At 48.9% G+C, this 14,107-nt stretch overlaps 1 protein-coding gene across 5 annotated transcripts in view; it reads right to left on the bottom strand.

Moving 5' to 3' along the window:
* RASSF5 (Ras association domain family member 5) overlaps nt 1–14,107 on the bottom strand; it is a 71,892-nt gene that overhangs the window by 49,927 nt on the left and 7,858 nt on the right. For 3 of the 5 annotated variants that reach the window (XM_089908705.1, XM_089908735.1, XM_089908710.1), the window contains exon 2: nt 1,837–1,896. The exons of the other annotated variants lie outside the window; for them this stretch is intronic. In XM_089908705.1, coding sequence (XP_089764831.1) covers nt 1,837–1,896 — 60 coding nt within the window. The remainder of the gene's footprint in view (nt 1–1,836; nt 1,897–14,107) is intronic. 5 annotated transcript variants of the gene reach the window in all.

Genomic DNA, 14,107 nt, shown 5'->3' with positions numbered 1-14,107 from the left:
GGAGGTTAGTATGAATTGGTTGAGTGAACAGAGGCAGGAATGAATGGTCTTCTGCCTTTTGCTGAAGTGGAGAGACCAGAGTGTGAGTGCTGACCTACCCCTAGGTTAGTGTCCTAACTCCTGCGTGCCTCAGCTTCCTCTCTAAATGGAGCCGATGGCAGTACTTGCCTCACAGGGTTGCTAAGAGCATTAGACGAGGTAACTACGTAAATCATAACACAACACCTGATGCAAACTAAGAGATCAATAAATCCTAGCTATTCATATTAACTGGCTAAAATCCTAGTCAATCTCACCAGTAGCCACAGCATCTGGCATCCTCATCCCGGAAGCCCGTCTGTGCACATCCCATCACTGCCCATTGACCTTCCTCCAGACCTCCACTGAGTCCTGATAAAAAAGGCTCTGATGCATCCTCAGACCCCATTGAGCCCCTCTCCCCAGTCTGAGCAAGGGAGGCCCCTGGTCTCGGCTCCCTGCAGAGGTGAGGTGCCAGGTGTGTATGCAGGCTGGTGAGGGGCAACTCTCCCCCACCTCGGAGAGGCACCTTTGCCCACCTGGGATGTCTCTCCTCCCTGCCTTCCTACCCACCCCCTCCAATACTTGAACTTCTAAAATCTTGCTCTAGTTTCAGAAAAGAAAATTGTTAACCAAAATTGATAACTTCCAGTATTAAAGAGGATGTGGGTAAATGAGAAGGTTCTTGCCTTATTGGTGGTACCAATTTCCTGCAGGAATTTATCCTCAGTGTGTATTTATTTGTATCTAAATACGTCTCCACTAAAAGGTTCATCACACAGTTACTTATGGCAACAAAATACTAGAAATACTGCACACCCATCTACAGGGGGCCAGCTACAATTATGGTATATTTAGCCATTATATAAGATGATGTAGATTGGTCAACTTGGAAAGATGTCCACAAGCGTATTACTGAAAGAGAAAAAGGCTGTGTTTCGTGATCCTAATTATATAAAAACATACACATACTTACATATATATTATGCATAGAGAGAAATTTGGAAGGCAGGTGATATGCTTGCTCTGAGTAATGGGATTTCAAGTGTTTTTCCTCTCTTTATAGTCTAAATTTTTATAATAAATATATATATATATTTTTTTTTTAATTTATTTTTGGCTGCACTGGGTCTTCATTGCTGCACGCGGACTTTCTATAGTTGCGGCGAGCGGGGGCTACTCTTCATTGCAGTGCGCGGGCTTCTCATTGCGGTGGCTTCTCTTGTTGCAGAGCACGGGCTCTAGGCATGCGTGCTTCAGTAGTCATGGCTCGCGGGCTCTGGAGCGCAGGCTCAGTAGTTGTGGCGCACGGTGTTAGTTGCTCCGCGGCATGTGGGATCTTCCCGGACCAGGGCTCGAACCCGTGTCCCCTGCATTGGCAGGTGGATTCTTACCACTGCGCCACCAGGGGAGTCCTAATAAATATTTATTCTTTATAATTTTATAATGAATATATATTCTTTACTAATATATATTTCATAATGAATATATATTCTTTTATAATGAATATATATTCTTTACTAAAGGTACAAAGAAAAATCATGAACCCACATTGTGGTGACAGCGGCTACCATTATTCACTACCTACAATGTGTTGGACAGCTTATATACATGACTTCACGTTATCAGTACTATGCCTGTATGACATGTTTCTACCCCTATTTTTTAAAAAGCAGACTTTATTTTTTAGAGCAAAACTGAGCAGAAGTATAGAGAGAGTTCCTGTATACCCTCTGCCCCCCCACCACGTGCACAGCCTCCCCCTGTACCAACATTTCCCATCAGAGTGGCACATTTTTCTGATGAGCTTACACTGACCTGTCGCTGTCGCCTGAAGTCCATCATTTACATTAGGGTTCACTCCTGGTGTTGTACATTCTATGGGTTTGGAAAAATATATAATGACATGTATCCACCATTTAGTATCACACAGCATAGTTTCACTGCCCTAAGTATCTCTGTGCTCTATTCATCCCTCTCACCCCACTAAACCCTTGGTAACCAGTGATTTTTTTACTCTCTCCATAGTTTTGTCTTGTCCAGAATATCACATAGTTGGAATCATACACTATGTAGCCTTTTCAGATTGGCTTCTTTCACTTAGGAATACGCATTTAAGGCAACTCCATATCTCTTCATGACTTGAGAGCTCACTTCTTTTCAGTTCTGCGTATTATTCCAGTGTCTGGATGGACCACAGTTTATTTATGCATTCACCTATGAAGGACATCTTGGTTGCTTCCAAGAGCTGGCGATTATGGATAAAGCTGCTGTAAACAGCTCCTTGCAGGTTTTCACGTGGACGTAAGTTTCCAGTTCCATTCTTCTACTCCTATTTTAGAGATGAGGAAACTAAGGCTTGGAAAGGTTAAGAGACTTGTTGAGAGCCGCACGGCTGGTGAGCGGCAGAATTGCGAAGGGAAATCTATCATACTTGGCTGCTTCTCAATAGCCCTGTTTTCTGGGAAACCATCCCCTCCGTTTGGTCCTGGTCCTCCCTACCATGCACTATTTGAGGCCAGGGATGGGCTTTATTAGGGATGGGGGTTAGGGGGCCCAAGGCCAGAAGAGAGCATGGGTCAGAGGGATTTGGGCAAGGAGTGCTTTCTCCTCGGCCCAGCAGGTAACAGCAAGAACGTCCCTCCCCAAGGCCTCTGCCTCATTCTGAGAAGTGCCAGTTCACAGCTTGAGTCCCAGCTCAGCCAAGCCACTCGGCCTGGGAGAACCCACATGGACTGTCTGCCTGCTCTGGACTGGTCCTCCATCCACGGCCCCTTCATCTCTGGGAGACTATGAACTACTCGGGCAGCAGTCGGAGGTTCTTGCGCTGAGCTCCTCAGAGCACCAGAAAGGCCAGCTCTTCAGTCAAGGTCAAGCGCCACAAGTAGTGGGCGCTCGGCCTTCCCCACGCAGAGGCCCAGCCTCTGCAACTCTGCTCCCCGTGACACCCAAACAGAGCCAACTGCCCCATCGCGTGGAGAGATGAGGATGGTGGGAGAGCTCAGAATGCACAGAGGCTCCGAGCACCAAAACGCACCCACTTGGCATCTGTTAAGTCAGGCATCCTCAGACAGGCCGTGTGGCCCCTGAAGCACTCTGTTTAATGTGCATGATAGAGGTCTTTTAGAAAGGGTGCAAGTGGCAAAACACTAAACCAGGAGCTTCGGAGTACACAGAATCTGGCCTCCAGAGCCACACAGATCAGGGTTTGAAGGCAAGCCCTGTTTCTAATTGGGTATGAGATGCCTGGACAATTTACTTAACCTTAGTAAAATATGGAATCTATTTTCAGCCTCAATGTCCTCATCTGTAAAATGGAAGTAATGATATCTTCCTTGCCAGCAGATGTGTTGCCAAAGTTAGAGAGAGTGTATGTGAAGTATCCAACAGTGCCTGCACCAGATGGTAGCTCTCACTTTCAACCCTGGGACTCCTGAGTCTGGGTAGCTGGATTCCTGTTGACTTAGCATGTGATGCTAGCCCTCAAATCTCTCAGTTTGGGGTCCTCTTCCAACGTATTAACTAAGAAGAATCATGAACTTTTTTGCTCACCTAAGTTCCTCCTACCTGCCCCTACCTGCCTCCAGCCCTGCCTTTGATGGCCCAGGGGAGTGAGGCAGAGAGACAAGAGGATGAGTCATGCTGGAGGGAGGGAAGGTAGACAGACAGATTTGTCAAGCTTGGAGGGCTGTGGCCATTGCCAAAATCAACACAACCTATACATTTTTCATACTCCTGGTTAAACTTCTAGTGAGGCTGGCAGCAAGAGAATGGAAACTCCCCACTCCTGGGGTCAGACATCTAGCTCAGGACATCTGCATCTTTATGTTTCCAGGAAGGAGCCTGAACCCCAGCTCTAGGGAGACCATATAATGTAGTTCATTGTTTCAGAGGACAGGCCAACCCTGAGGGCACCCAGCACCCCGAACCCCAGCCTGGAGGGCCTGGAGACACACAACTGCCCCTGCGCACACTTCACACACACACACACACACACACCCTACAGACTGTGACAGAATGCAGGCCAGGAAGCCAACAGGAAGGGTCAATGTTATGGTAGAGGAGTGGCCTGGAAGCCAGGCCCATGTCCCGGGTCAGAGAAGCCAGCCTTCCTGTGGAAGGCTGGACTCACCGGGGTGTCGTCTTTGTGCAAAGAGCCGCAAGGGAATGCTGCTGAACGCGCTCAAGTCTTGATCAGATGTTGGGTCCCCAGGTAAAATGGAGGGCGGGGATGGGTGGGCTTTATGGGAAGCAGGCGCCCAGCTCAGGCAGGTCGAGGGAGAAAGTGCTCCGGGGAGGGTGGTGCTGAGGAGCCTTGAATGAATTGAGGACATGAGGCCACCCCGAGACCTTGGGCCACACTCTCTCACAAAATGACCTAACAGCACTGTGTGTGGCAGGGCTGGAGGGGTGACATGCACTTTCAAGCCACCCTTTTGTACTCAAGGGAAAGGCAAAAGGTCCTGCTGAGTTGTTGCTCAGGGGCCAAAGCAGGTATTAAAATTCTTCCTGGGGCCTTGGTCCCTGGATCTAAAGGGTCCGTTCTTTATTCCCTGAGCCTGGCTTCTTGGTGGTCACATTTCTAAGCAGGCCAGATGTGACCCCTGCACCCTCTTCCCAAACTTGGCACACGAGCTGGCCTGCAGAGGCACGATCCTGCCCCACGGGGGTGGATGGGTGGGTGTGGGTGGGTGTGCCTCTCGGGCAGGCCCATTACTCATCTGTCTCCAACACAACCACACACCCCTAGGCTGAAAGCACCAACAAAGGGAAGCCACTGCGGTCAGGCCGGCCCAAGAGTATTGGGTGGGGGAGAAAATAGGGATAGGCAAGTCTGCAGGCCCTCAGTGCAAGGGGCCGGGGGAGGGAGGGAGGGCAGGACAGTTCCCGGCAAGTTCAGATGGATGATGCAGGGAGCAAAGGAAGTGTCAGGCGTGCCGGCCCTGTGACCAGCGAGGCAGGGGACAGGGCCTGACCCCAGGGCACATTCCCATGTGGTCTGTTTCATGCCACTTCACTCTCTGGGGGCGCTACACCCTGAACCATGCCCCCCACCCTGCCTTGTGTGGATGTGTATATATGTTTAAAACTATAAACAAAATTAATAGGGTTGGGCTTCCCTGGTGGCGCAGTGGTTGAGAGTCCGCCTGCCGATGCAGGGGACACAGGTTCGTGCCCCGGTCCGGGAAGACCCGACATGCCGCGGAGCGGCTGCGCCCGTGAGCCATGGCCGCTGAGCCTGCGCGTCCACAGCCTGTGCTCCGCAACGGGAGAGGCCACAACAGTGAGAGGCCCGCGTACCGCAAAAAAAAAAAAAAAAAAAATTAATAGGGTTGAACCTACTTTTAACAATTCATGCTTCCACTTTAGATAGTATTAACTAACTCCCTGCCAGGACTACGCTAGAACTCTCCCTCCTGTCAACGCTGCCCACACGCCCTGATTTTCACTCTATTATATTATTTACACTTCCAATGTTTATGATATTTACATTCTGTTGTAACTATAAATTGCACGGTTGTCTAAAATTAACTCTACTTTTAAATTAATTCCATTTTTTTACAACAGCAAAACTATTTTTAATTTTAATTATTCTTTTAGTTGACTGAAATTTTTGGTATTATATTTTATATGCTTTATGTCTGCCAATGATGCTTCAAGCACCTTAAAGAGATGTGCCCCATTTTATTGTCATTTTAATACTGTGGTGCTGGGGCCTTATGCATGAAAATGATCAGGAGATGTGGATGGAGAAAATAGAGATACGCGAGTCTGCAGGCCCTCAGTGCAATATTACAGAGCATCTCTGAAAAGCTCCCCTTGGCCGATAGTGGTAGCAGGCAAAAGGTTTTGGAAAAATGTACAAGTAAATGACATGAGGTGGGGTCCAGGGTGGGAAAGCCAAGTGAACCTCATTCCTCACATGCAAGTGTCTGTAGGAGACCTGTCATCTGGACCCTCTGACACCACATCCAAAAAGGTCCAAGTTGTATTGAGGGTGTGGCCATGAAGAGAGAAGTGCAAAGACATGGCACAATATTTGAACAGGGACAATTAAAGTATGTGCACCCACCAGGACACACATACTCAGAGAGAGAGAGTTAAACATTTTTATGACAATTATGTCTCTTATCTTTCCACATCTACCTAATTACTAGTCAGTTTTTCATGTGTGCAAGCATGCATCCACTCAACATGTATTTATTGGGGGCCTACCAGAGGTCAAGTACTGTTCCAAAGGACAGCCAGTTATATCCAAAGGCTTGTGTAAACGGAACAAGTGGATGAAAGGAATATATATATATATATATATATACACACACACACACACACACACATATATACATATATGTATATATATACTCAAAGTTATATATTTTAATACAGATATTAAAATCCTATTTTGATTGTCACCACAGGAAAAGATAAATCCTATTGCCAGAGTACCTTAAGAAAAAATATTTTAAAACACTATAGACAGCCATAAAAAAGAATGAAATAATGCCATTTACAGCAACATGGATGGACCCAGAGATTGTCATACTGAGTGAAGTTAGTCAGACAGAGAAAGACAAATATCATATATAATATTGCTTATAGGTGAAATCTAAAAAATATCATACAAATGAACTTATTTACAAAACAGAAATAGAGTCACAGATGTAGAAAACAAACTTATGGTTACCAGGCGGGAAAGCGGAGAGGGGGGTTGGCAGGGAAGAGGGATAAATTGGGAGAGTGGGACTGACGTATATATATAAAATAGATAACTACTAAGGACCTACTGTACAGCACAGGGAACTCTACTCAATACTCTGTAATGACCTATGTGGGAAAAGAATCTAAAAAAGAGTGGATGTATGTATATCTATAACTGATTCACTTTGCTGTACAGCAGAAACTAACACAACACTGTAAATCAACTATACTCCAATAAAAATTAAAAAAATAAAATAAAACACTGTAGACAGTTGGATTTAAGGGAATTTTACAACCAGCAACAAGCCCATGAAAACTAAGGCCAGTGTGGAGCTGCCAGATGCCCTCTTGGCTCAGGTCACCTCAGAAGGGGCATCCACTCCCTGTAAGCATGTGTCACTCTGCTCTGGGTGTAGGAGAGACAAAGCAGGTGGGGTCCCCCTCTCCAGGACTCAGAGCCTCCTGCACCCATCCCTGGGGCCCCTGAGGAGACACACGGAGGAATCTGGGCAGCTGGCAGAGAAAGGACGTGGGCCTAGTAGTGAGGGGCAGAGGTGGAGTGAGGAACGTGAAGGCTTTTTTTGGTTTTTAGCTTTTGTTTTTAAAGCAAACACCATCTTAGAGAGGGGGCAAAGGGTTGCCTAGCCTCTTGCTAAGCTTGAGTATATTTTTGGTAGTGTTCCACAGACCCCAAAGATAAGGACAGCCAAATAGTTTTGCAAGAAGTCCCGCCTAGGCATCTGCAGGCCACAGGGCAGGAGATGAAGCTTCGACAGGTGTGCAGATGTGAATGCACACACAGGTGCATGCGCACAGGTACGCCCAATCCGAGTGCCAGGAGGTCACAAGAGGCCAGGAGCAGAGAGGTTCAGTCCTTTATGGGACAGCCAGGCTGCTGCATCCAACTGGTTTTTCCACACCTGCTCTGATGTCATTTGATTTCAGAGTGCCAATCATCAATTGACCATCAACCAACCGGGGTGAAAGGAGACTTTTGTAGGAGGAGAAAAGTAAATAGATTACGTCTGAGGCCTTCTCTGCAGAAGACATACAAGGGCTTCTTTACAGCTGTATCCCTGTAGCCAGGACCACCAGAGACTTCTGGAGAGAGCCAGGCCTGTATCCCAATGACCCCCGAGCAGCCTTTTAAAATGACATACGACTTGCTCCTTGGCAGCATGCTTGCTTAGCTCCTAATGACGCCCGGTGGGCTAATCCAACCCCTGCCTGTTAATTAAGTGACATAGTAAACTCAATGATGGGAATTTTTCCAGAGAATGTGTTTAAGAGTTTTGTGCTCCTCCTCTATTTCTGCCTGGGCAAACCTTCAAACCCTATCTCTTTCATTGAGACGTGGGAGGCCCACCTTGGCCCAGGTAAGACAGGAGAGCAGACAGCGTGCTGGGGGCTTGCACGGATGACCCAGTGTAAGCCATCATTAAAAGTCTTTCTGGGGGGCTTCCCTGGTGGCGCAGTGGTTGAGAGTCCGCCTGCCGATGCAGGGGACACAGGTTCGTGCCCCGGTCCGGGAAGATCCCACATGCCGCGGAGCGGCTGGGCCCGTGAGCCATGGCCGCTGAGCCTGCGCGTCCGGAGCCTGTGCTCCGCAACGGGAGAGGCCACAACAGTGAAAGGCCCGTGTACCGCAAAAAAAAAAAAAAAAAAAGTCTTTCTGGGAGCAGTTGCCGACGAGGGGCCTGCTCAGTGACCAGCATCATGTCGAATGGTTTCCGTCAATGTCACGTTTAACACACGACACCTGCTTGAGATGGGGATTCTTTGCTCCATTTTACAATGGGAAGAGCTAAGGCTCAGAGAGGTTAATCTGTACAAGGAAGGCCCTACCACCTGGCATCCACAGTCCAGGCTCAAGTTGCTCTGGCTCATTTGCAGCAACATGGATGGGCCTAGATATTATCATACTAAGTGAAGTAAGTCAGAAAAGAGAAAGACAAATACCATATGCTATCACTTATATGTGGAATCTAAAATACGACACAAATGAATATATCTATGAAACAAAAATAGACTCACAAATATAGAGAACAGACTTGTGGTTGCCAAGGGGGAGGGAAGGTGAGGGAGGGAAGGATTGGGAGTTTGGGGTTAGCAGATGCAAACTGGTATATATAGATTGGCTAAACAACAAGGTCCTCCTGTAGAGCACAGGGAACTATATTCAATATCCTGTGATAAACCATATGGAAAAGAACATGAAAAAGAATATATATATATAACTGAGTCACTTTGCTGTACAGCAGAAATTAAACACAACATTGAAAATCAACTATACTTCAATAAAATGTTTTAAAAAATTTGACCAGGCTCCAAGCCCATTCTCTTAAATGCTACATTACAGGTCACTCACAGAGCTACTGCAGGGTCCACAGTCCACAGTCTACCACCCCCATCATCTTTGAGCATCCTGTCTCGCCCCTCCTCTTCCAATCAGTTCAACCCAAACGCTAACACAAGTTAAACGAGCAGTGGCTGCAGTGCAGTATTTACCCAGACCTTAATGCTGCCACTCCAGGCCTGATTGATTTCATTAAATCTGTAACTCCTTGGGCTGAAGAGCAAAGGGGCAAAGGAAATGCTCTGTTGAATAATTCTTAAGGAGGGAGGATGGACACGAAGACACGAGTGAACATTAAATCGAGGAACTCAGTCTCCAGCTGCCCTCTGCGTGAGGGTCACAGTATGTATCAGGCTATTGATGAGGATAAATTATTCAGGCTGGCTAAACAGTATTTGTCTCCAAATGGGGATTAGATCTAGTGGAAGTGAAATTCCCACCTTTCAAGATGTAAAACTGTAATCAAGAAAATTACGTTTTCCACAGTTAAGATCACATTGCCTTTCAAACGCTGCTTTCACAAACTTAACCCAGAGATGACTTTTTAGTTTAGTTCCATCCCTAAGACTCAGTGTTGGGACCCACCCAAATGTCCACCTGTCCCCAAATGTGTGCGAGAACAGCATGGAGACAAATGGGGCCAGGAACCCAAGGAAAGCTGATGTGCTCCAAAGATCCAGCCATCAAAGAGAAGCAGCTAGAGGCCAGTAAGATGAGTAGAACCCGGCAGTGAGGGGTTCCAGTTCTGACTGTGCAGCTCTAAGCCTTAGCCAGGGGCCTGACTTCTTTGGGCCATCTCATTTGTGAAACAGAATAACCCCTTTCCCACCCCTAACATACAGAGATCTGGAGGGAATAAATGATATTTAAAACAAATAAAAAACCCAAACAAACACAAATCCCTTGTACCTTTAGCAGAAGAGCACTGCAGAAATATAAGATGCTGTAGCTAGTCTGATCCAGCAGGAAGAATGCTAGGCTGGAAGGCAGGCGCCCGAGACCCTGGTCCTGGAGCCGCCACCAACTTTTGTTGGCCTCAGCCTCCTTCGTTTGAAAAAAGGAGTAAGTGACCTCAGATTCTATGAAAATTGAATTGCTACAGTCTCTCCTCCTCACCTTTCACTCAGCCCACGCTGTCCCGTTATCCTTCCCCAGCAAGGGCTGTTCTCACCCTAATTAGTGCTCTGGGAAGGAAGCTGCAGCCCAGTCACTGCCTGAGGCTGGAGCTCCTGTCCAGCTGTGTTCCGCCTGCAGCCTCTGTAGCCCCACAGTCTGCTTGTGTGCCCCCCATAGGCACTTCCACTAACCATGCAGGTGAGATGCCTTTGCCTAGGAAACTTCACTGCTCAGGGGTCCTCGGAAGGCTGGCTCAGCAGCTTCGCAAGGTGTGACGCCCCTGGGAGCTACAGGATGGGCAGCATGGAAAAGAGTGGCCACCCAAGATGCCCATCTATATTCTGCCTGCTCAGGGACCAGATAAGGATGACTGACTGGCCCTAATTCTCAGTCAGGGAAAGGCTGTTAAAGCCCACGGCCAACACAGGCTTCTGAAGTTCCACCTAAACCTGGCAGGGCGGCAGCACCTGAGCTTTGGGCCTGGGGAGTCAGGGGGGCCAAGGAGTGGTGCTGAGCTCAGCATTAAATACCGGGCTGCCAGGGGGCTCCTGCACTGCCTTGTCCATGGGAGAGGCCACTAGATAGGCCTGGCCTCCGAATCCAAGACCCCCTGAGCACCCCCATCTGGAATGACTTAGACCTACCTCGAGGAAGCCGGGCCTTGGGGTGGAACCTCTGGAGGGCCTGGAGCTTTACTGATCCCAAATGACTCTTAGGGAGCCTGCGGAAGAGGCGCTGGACCCGTGAGGTGACCGTTCCGAAGCAGGTGGAGGCCGCCTCTTCAGCCCGGCCCTCGGTCATCCCGCTGGGCTACGGGATATCAATAGCTTCTCTCCAGGCCTGGCATCAGGGACAGAGTGACGAAGGGGGGAATCACTGGCCCCGGGAGGACTCCGGGCCTCGTGTGAGCCAGGCTTTGCTCAAATCAGCCCAGCCTCCCTGTTCCTCCGAAGTAAGTCACGGGCACTGGGGACCCCGGGCCGGCACCAGCCAGCCTGCCCGATGCCTTCTCTTCCCAGCTGAGGTCCTATCCCCTCCACCTCCCCCCAGCGGAAAACTTTCTATTCCTGGGGCTTTTAGCTTGATAAGATAAACATGCCCCCACCAAACAGGCTGCAGAAAGAGCCTGCCCTGGGCCTCACTTCTCAGGAGCGCCTGTGAGTCTGAAAATCAATGTCTCCAAAGTTTCAAGAGACGACAGAAGTGATCCGTTACCTCACGCTGGTGCCTGGCCCATGAACTCGTTAATGGATTTCTTTGGGGATGTCGGATTAATAACGCTTTACCAGCTGTACAGGCTGCCAAGGGACAACCACACTAATTCACATCCTCCTATGCTAAGCCCAGGACGGGGGAAGGGCTTTCAGCTGCCCAGGCCCATAGGAAGCGGTGCTGCCTTAAGAGGGTCAGACCCCTTATCTGAGAGCAGATACCTGCGCAGAGAAGAGGCGACAGGAGTAGGAATAAGAAAGAGAAGAGAAGAATAGAGTCTCTCATGAAGACGGCAGAAAGGTTGTTCTCTTGCCCTAACGTGGGGCTCACAGGGTGTCCCCTAAACAGTGACTCCCAGAAGCAACCAAGTCCTGGTGGGGAAGTTCCCAGAGGCCCTGTCACCCAGGCCAAGACGGGCGATTGGCACGGGACAGGCAGCAAAGCCTTCCAGGAAAACCGCTGAAGAGGGTAGCCTGCTCCCACGCTGCCCAGAGACTCCAAAAGTCGCCCGCCAACCGCCATTGGGGGCCAGCTTCAGATGAAGCAGGGGCGCTGTCCTTTAGAGGAAAGGCATCACAGAGGGCCGATGAAGCTGCATTTACACCTCTGGGGGCTGGTCACCTAGTGCTGGGTCCAGAAGGTGAACACTCATGAGTTCAGATGTGAGCCCTGTTGGCCCTCGTGCAGCTGCCAACCTGCTTCCACCATTTTGTGCTGTGGTTCTTCCCCAGGCCACAGAGAATGTTGAATGGCATCATATCCCAGAGGCCAGGCCCTCAGGTCACTGAGTGAAGAAAATGGTAGAGCAAACCCAAGCTGCACCTGACCTTCCAAATAGGCTCCCCTATCACCTGCCCCCTCACAGGATCTCTGGCCAGGAGGCCCCAGCTAGATCACCCCTCCCTGCTGAGGCCCTCAGTCCTTGGTGCAGGAACAATAAAGCACACTGTTTACAAGTCATCTATTTAATAGAGAGATGCCCCCAAATGCCCCCTTCCTCGGGCTGGGACACTGGGTCTTTCTCCCTAATGCTTCCTTGCGGGGGTGACTGGGCTGCCAGTGGTCTGTTTTGTGATCATCTAGCTTACCCAGGAGCTCTGCCTAGGCAAGGCTCGTGAGTCCAGGTCCTGAGATGACACCGGGGCCGCCACGTGAAGCTGGGAGCCCAGATTCCTGGCCCCACTGGGACATGAGATCTTCACGAGGGCCCAGGTACTCCCACCTGCTTGAGCACGGGCAAGGGTGGCATTCCCACTCCCATGCTCAGAGAGGAGGACACGCACATGCTGGGAAACTTTAAATCATGAGTCATGTGTCACGGGGGAAAATCCCTTCTGAATGCCCCACTTGGGCTGGAGGATATACTGATCTCACTTCTCCTTTTCCTCATCACAGAGATGATTTTGTGGACAGGTTAAGCCATTGGGGAAGCCAGCAGGAAAGAACTGGCTGAGAATCCAGATGGGGCTTTGGGAGGTTCTAGAATCTTCACTCCTGACCTTTAGAAAACCTGGATAGAATTTCTGCTGTACGGATATTTCAGGAGGAGCACAGTGACCTCCTGCTGCCCCAACATCTAAGCACTGACCCTCTGACCTCCAGCCAGGGCGAACCTAACTTGAAGAAACAGGCTTCACCATCTTAAGTGCTGGGGTTACAACATATTCTCACCTTGAAACCCTATTCATATAAAGGTCCTTCCAGATTGCTTTTTAAAACACTCATCACTAGAATAGACATTTACAGAGAGTACGCTCAACCCCTTTTTCTAAAAACTCTCAAGTTACAGCTGGACTCTTTTGTTCCATTTGAATAGTAAGGCATCTCTGAGGTTTATTTTTGGATTTTTAATACTTTCCTCAGTTGCAGAAAGGACATAATTGTTTCAACAGAAACCACAAAACCTTCAGCTTCTATTCAACTTGAATGGAAAAAACAGCTTCCTCCAAGTCAGCAAGAAAAGTGACGATACCCAAACGTGAGCCTGACCTGGAGGCACACAGAGTTGGGGTGGGAGTGGGGGGGCTTTCCCCAGATTTGCTGCCCCTCGCTCAGCCACAACACTGCCTGGGACAGGGCGGAGGGCCATCATGTAAACCTCAGTTTATTTTCCAGGCCCGATCCAACTCTTCTGCCCCGTAGCTGTCCCCTTTGAGACACAACCTAATTTTTCTTTGGTTCATGGTTAGTCCTGTGTCATGAACCCTGGGTCCTGACAAGGAGGATCTTTTCAGTTCCAGGAAAAGGTCTTCAACCTGCATTTCCACGCCCACCTGCCCTACACACACCTAATACCAATGGGTGGGGTGGGGAGGGGACAGACACACTTGATTCTTTTATGATTTAAGAAAAACTTCACCTCTTGTTTCAAGACCTCATGATTTACACATGCTGAAAACCTATTTAAAAACCAAACATGGAAAACAGGCTGAAGTGCGCCAGCTCTCAATTGTCCAGGACCTGACTGATCCTCTAGCTTGCACATGGCTTACCCGCCCCTTGGTTCACCCTCCTCTTTTTCTGTACCTCTTTTTATGGACATTTCAGCGTTCGTTGGCAGAAGGGAAGCAGATGAATGAGGAAACTCCACTAACTTGCATATTCAATGACATTAGCTCATGGGGCAAAACGCTATGTTGGGTTCTGGTGCTGATTTTGCTAATGATCCAGGTCATCGCAGAGAAGTCACTGACTCCCTGAATGCCA

Source organism: Delphinapterus leucas, chromosome 1 (assembly GCF_059928025.1).
Source record: "Delphinapterus leucas isolate spDelLeu-1000000601 "Yukka" chromosome 1, BTC_Dleu_Yukka2, whole genome shotgun sequence".
Classification (NCBI taxonomy): domain Eukaryota; kingdom Metazoa; phylum Chordata; class Mammalia; order Artiodactyla; family Monodontidae; genus Delphinapterus; species Delphinapterus leucas.
This window is presented reverse-complemented; position numbering and strand designations above follow the sequence as displayed.